Genomic DNA, 6,000 nt, shown 5'->3' with positions numbered 1-6,000 from the left:
ATATTTAAGACAATGGTAGAAGAGAGTGTAGTTCTGTTCAGTTTGGACTTCAGTTTATCGCTAACCTTATCACAGGGACTTTGAAGCACTAACTTACATCATCTGCATGCTGATCTTGGAATAAATTGACGATAGCAAAGATTCCATCTTTGACGACGCCACATAAATGGAATAGGTACTAGCTAGCTTAATAGTTAATATTTGCGCGCTAGCTCTGCATATTCAGCTAGTGTGTGTGCGCGATTGACTGGATGAACCTCACGTCAGTTACGTTCATTGAGTGCCTTTCAGACAGTAGACACTACCCCTCTGTTACCTTGCCAACTAAGGAACTGGCAGTGGATCAAACCATTGTGAGGCAAAGGGTGGGGGGGTCGCAATCTTCTGAAACTTAAAAACGCGCTATTAAGTGTCTATAATTAGCACAATTGCTTTCATTGTAATTTAAATAATATTAATAATACGCATAGTTATGTTTCAGTGATATATTGGGAGGGGACAAATCATATTTTTCCCAGGATGGGGGGGGGGGTCGTGTGTCCCCCCGGGGATTTCCGCCCCTGCACACACCTCAAGTGTGCACACTTCCTAAGTCATTTCAATGCACTTTGACTCAGTCTTCAACGATAACGTGCTTTTTTGAGCCCTCCAAGCTGTGGGGTTGAGAAACTAGAGCAAGCACATTTGTTTTGTTTGGAACACAACCCTGCATCCCCGCCATCACACAATTACTGTTGTTTACGCAATACAAAAAACGGCCCATTATATATCTCAATCTGGGTCAGGTTGGCATCATTTATAACCTTGTTCTATTGCCAACATGACCAGCTAAGTTACAAAATACGATTTTAAAGTGTTAGTCTTACACAGGGCAATTCAGAGAAACAGATCGTCATTTAGGTGCGCATAGAAAGGAGTCACGCGTGCATTCAGGTGCGTGTTCCACAGCGAATTTTCAACACAATAGACAAACAGATTCTGTTCAGAACTACCCAGGGTATGACACCCAGTCATATTGTAACTGTACAGCAGTGATCAAACGTTAACACTGTTTATGACATGAGTTTTATGATATGGAAACGTGAAGTGCACATTTGGACTCACAGATGTTTACTTGTATGACATCAAAGTGGTATTTATTATAATCCTCAAAGTCTCATCTTTCAAAATACATTGAATCCTCTTAATATACAGCATTTCCCTCAGTCAGACAAACAAAACATTTAGGGGAGGAATGGGAGCAACTACTTGTCGCGTGCGGTGCTCAAGTACAGAACGGCTGTCAGTCAAAACCCATCCAACGCTGTGAAGTGCAGAGCTCTGACGTAATGTATAGCATGTTACTGTACAGCCACTGTGTTCCAATTTATACACTTATCAGTGCCTAAATCTGTCATTTTCAACCCGTATACAGGGTACGAGTATAAAGGAATATGTATTATAACTACTGTAGTATTTATACATCTCATACATAAAATCCAATCATTTTGTTTGCTGTGAGATTGTATGGACCCAGGGGGAGAGGCTGAAATGTGTATCTAGGTCTATAAGGAAGTTGACACTTTTGCAGTACCAATGATCAGACACCAAGTACAATATAAATCATTAATTAGAAATGCCACACCTTCATAGTTTTAAAACAAACGTATACTAAGTTGAAAAAAAAAAAACTACAGACAATGACATACAAATCTCACACTTAGTGATCCACATTCTAAAGTAAGGAGGGAAACAACATGGCCCCCATTGAATCAAGTTTCTGACAACAGACTGAAATGGGCATAGGTTAAAACACCTAGTAGACTACTCAGTATAATACTATAATCAATTTCATCAATAAACAACTTGGGAACAATATCAGAAATCGCTTAACCCTGTATTGACATTATGATAGTTGTGTGTGTGCTCCAATAGACGTCAACAAAATGACTTTAAAGCGGCAATCAGCAGTAAAAACAATTGCAAAGCGGACTCCCCACTGGTTCGGTTAAAAGTTGAGGGACGGGGCTGGAGAAATGTAATCACTCAAATTCATAGACAGAGCTATGGATGCAAGGTTTGACCAACCATGATATCAAAATTCAACTTTTAACCATGTTTTGAGGCTATATAGTTTGTTTACATTTTGTTTGTTTACAAACATTGGAGTAAAACAAGCTTATATTTTGGGTTCTGATCGAGTACGACAGTTGAACTAAGCTCATGAGGCATTCAATTCAAAGTTATATTCTTCAAGAATCAAATGGGTACTTATCCATTTATTAGTCCAAAAATGGATGTAGCAAGTGCTGATTGACCCTTTAAAAACGTACTCTTGATTTGATGTTTTACAAAAGTAAATTATACCTGGGGATTCAAAAACCTCTGTTTTTGACATCAAGAGGTCATGGGGTTCTCAAGTGCTGATATGCTTGGACCTGCTGCAATGAAAAGTTGAATTTGAAACCAAAATCTCAGTTTGTTTTCAAATATCATATCAAACACGATACATCATACAGCGAGCTGTGTTTTTGTTGTTGTTTTGGCTCTGTACTCCAGCATTTTGGATTTAAAATGACTATGAGGTTAGAGTGCAGACTGTTAGCTCTAGTTTTCGGGTATTTTCATCCATATTGGGTTAACCGTTTAGAAACTACAGCACTGTGTACATAACGCCCCATTTTAGGGGACCAAAAATATTGGGACAAATTCACTTATGTGTATTAAAGTAGTCAAAAGTTTAGTATTTGGTCCCATATTCCTAGCACGCAATGATTACTTCAAGCTTGTGACTCTACAAACTTGGATGGATATGCAGTTTGTCGTGGTTGTGTTTCAGATTATTTTGTGACCAATAGAAATGAATGGTAAATCATGCATTGTCATTTTGGTGTCACTTTTATTGTAAATAAGAATATAATATGTTTCTTAACACTTCTCCATTAATGTGGATACTACCATGATTACGGAAAATGAATAAATGATGAGTGAGACAGACGCACAAATATCATACCCCCAAGACATGCTAACCTCACACCATTACAATAACAGGGGAGGTTAGCATTGTTTTGGGGGTATGATATTTGCGCGTCTAACTTTCTCACTCATTATTCACGAAACATTCAGGACCATCCGTAATAACGGTAGCATCCACATTTATGTAGAAGTGTTTCGATACATATTCAATTCTTACATTCTCCAAAATATTTTTTACCCTCTAATTAAAGCTGACAGTCCGCACTTCAATAACCTCAATCATTGTATCATTTAAAATCCAAAGTGCGGGAGTAAGGAGCCAAAACAAAAACACAGTCACAATACTTTTGAAGCGCACTCTTTCATATCAAACAAGATAAACCATGGGAAAAATGTCGATAAAAAAATACTGAACATAACAGCAAAACTACTACGTGCAAAACACTGAATATCATCAAACACACAACTATATAGTTATAAATTACAGTACTGTGAAAACTGGGACATAAGGCCTGCATCATTTTTTTTCACCAATTGGCCTTTTGACCAATCAGATCAGCTATTTTGCCAATAACTAGGCAAACGATCAGAATTGGGCTGCCTGTGTAAATGCAGCCAAAGGGAATCAAACAACAAGCCAGCTTGTTGGCCACATTCACAATGCCCTCATTCTTAGCAGGAGAAAGGCTGGGAGCCGCAGTTACTGCTGGTTCCCGCACCTCAACTAAATACACTGTCTGGAGTTCATGCAGACATTCAACACCAGCCTACAGTAGGCCCATGACTCAGCTTTGGGTAGAAGAAGATACAGCATGGCCAAGAATCAAGCCTTTATTCATCCTTTAACAAAAAAAAACAGGCTGAACAGGGTTAGGCTGGCTGCTGCATTCGGCAACTGTCTCAACACGGCCACCACTTCAGGGATGTATTCATTAGGCACCAAACAATAATAAAATGGACTGAAACAAGGAGGAACTACCTAAACGTGTCCAATAAGAAACACTTGTGTCTTTTTCCGTTGCAAAATGTTTTGCTACGGTGTACCCTAATGAACACAGGGGGGGGGGGCAGCTAACGACCCAGCAGATTACACAACCTTCCTTCACTTCGAACCGTCATCCTGGAGCCGCCATCCAACTCAACCAGCCAGCCAGGGTGGGACTTTCTGGGGGAAGCTCTTTACTCATGGGAGGGACTAACTCAACTCATCATGGTGTGTTCAGGAATACTGGTGCTCTCTAAGGTGATGGAGGGGGGCCTGGCATCATTTGTGGATCTTCCAGTTCCTCAGCAGATAGCCGGTGTGGGCCCTGCTCCCAAGGACAGGATGGTCACCAGCCTCTCTGCCTCTGCCTCCGCCCAGCCCTCTGCCACCCAGGCCTTCGAGTCCTGCAGAGAGAGACCCTGAAAAAGGGAGGGGGGAAGTAATGGACAACAGCACAACAGACATATCTGGAGTATACAGTACTTCATATGCATGATGCAATACACAACTGGCCACTTCATTGTCCACTCAAACATACTAATGCATATCAATCTGTAGATGTCATTGTGTTGTTATGCTAGTTGTTACAGTATCAATAATAACAATAGAAAACTACACATACAATATTAAAATGAAGAACATTTTGTTTGAAACACTGCAGATAACATCGACTTAGGATAAATGAGTCACTCGGGGACAATGTCTAATTAATGAGGTGATAAATAATTGCGTAAAATATAAATGGCATTATATAAATAAATGAAGATGTCAAAAGTTAAGAAATTGAGAAAGGAAAACTGACTGTGGAAGACATATTTATAGGCATGGCCAGAAGAAGGACAATAAAAAGATGGGGGCTACTAGGGCCAATAGGGAAAGCCCTAGTTGTAAAGGCAATAGGAAACTGTAGGGACTTCTGTACCTTCTGGGGACTCAGCAGACCGAGCGTCTCACTCATGGGCCTCAGTCAGTGGCACACAGTATGCTGCCCTGCTGCTTTCATCCGTACTGCGGCTGCTCTCTTGTGTGGCTGGGGCAATGACGCTCTGGCTGAAACTCGTCACTTTCTTCAGCTCGCTGGCAAACGAGATGCCTTTCCTCTTGTCCTCACGGGCCATCTGAGTGCGCACAGACACACTCAGTTATTTCTGATAAAAGCGAGAATTCTAATGAGCAACAATAATCACTTGAACTTGTGGGTGTGTTAAGTTCATATATTACTGAACAAAAATATAAACACCACATGTAAAGTGTTAGTCCCATGTTTCATGAGCTGAAATAAAACATCCCAGAAATTTCTCAAATTTTGTGGCCAAATTTGTGTCCATCCCTGTTAGTGAGCATTTTTCCGTTGCCAAGATAATCCATCCACCTGACAGGAGTGGCAAATCAAGAAGTTGACTAAACAGCATGATCATTACATAGGTGCTACATTCCTTGTTTAAGATTGATATTTAAAAAAATCCATTGGGGCGGATCTGCTTGATCCTTTGCTGCAGATTTCTGCTCCCCTGACATTTTTTACTTGAAGATTATCTCGGGGGCTATCCACTAGGGTTTGGGGAAGGCTGCCCATGTGCTCCATATAGACAAAGGTGGTGACCCCTCCAACATGAATAACTACTGCTCAATCTCTAAACCGTCTTGCCTAGCAACATTTATTCTTTTATCTAATCGATACTTAGCTTAGATATTTTCGAGCTTCAAAATGTCATCCAGTCTGGTTTCAGGCCAGGCCACTATATAGTCGAAAAAATATTAAAATTGGACTGTCTAAACACAGAATCTTTCCAGATCCTTGATATCCTGCGCTTATGGACTGACCTCTCCAATTCAAACTACAGGTTTTCAATGGGGTTCAAGTAAGACAAATGGCCATTGCAAAATGTTGATTTTGTGATAAATTAACCATTTCTTTGTAGATTTTGATGTGTGCTTGAGGTTATTGTCTTGCTGGAAGATCCACTTGTGGCCAAGTTTCAGCCTCCTGGTAGAGGCAACCAGGTTTTTAGCTAAAGTGTCCTGGTACAGGGTAAAGTACATAATGCCGTTATCCTTAA

At 40.4% G+C, this 6,000-nt stretch overlaps 1 protein-coding gene across 1 annotated transcript in view; it reads right to left on the bottom strand.

Moving 5' to 3' along the window:
- Positions 1 to 1,135: 1,135 nt before the first annotated feature.
- The window catches only part of LOC106589374 (1-phosphatidylinositol 4,5-bisphosphate phosphodiesterase epsilon-1), a 65,939-nt gene continuing 61,074 nt past the window's right edge, over positions 1,136 to 6,000 (bottom strand). Inside the window, exons 29-30 of the mRNA XM_082970357.1 lie at positions 4,863 to 5,058; positions 1,136 to 4,359 (exon numbers count right to left, since the gene is read on the bottom strand). Coding sequence (XP_082826483.1) covers positions 4,891 to 5,058 — 168 coding nt within the window. The 3' untranslated portion in view covers positions 1,136 to 4,359; positions 4,863 to 4,890. The remainder of the gene's footprint in view (positions 4,360 to 4,862; positions 5,059 to 6,000) is intronic.

Source organism: Salmo salar, chromosome 28 (genome assembly GCF_965601325.2).
Source record: "Salmo salar chromosome 28, fSalSal1, whole genome shotgun sequence".
NCBI lineage: Eukaryota > Metazoa > Chordata > Actinopteri > Salmoniformes > Salmonidae > Salmo > Salmo salar.
Note: the sequence above shows the minus strand (reverse complement) of the source record. Positions and strands in the feature narration are given on the sequence as shown.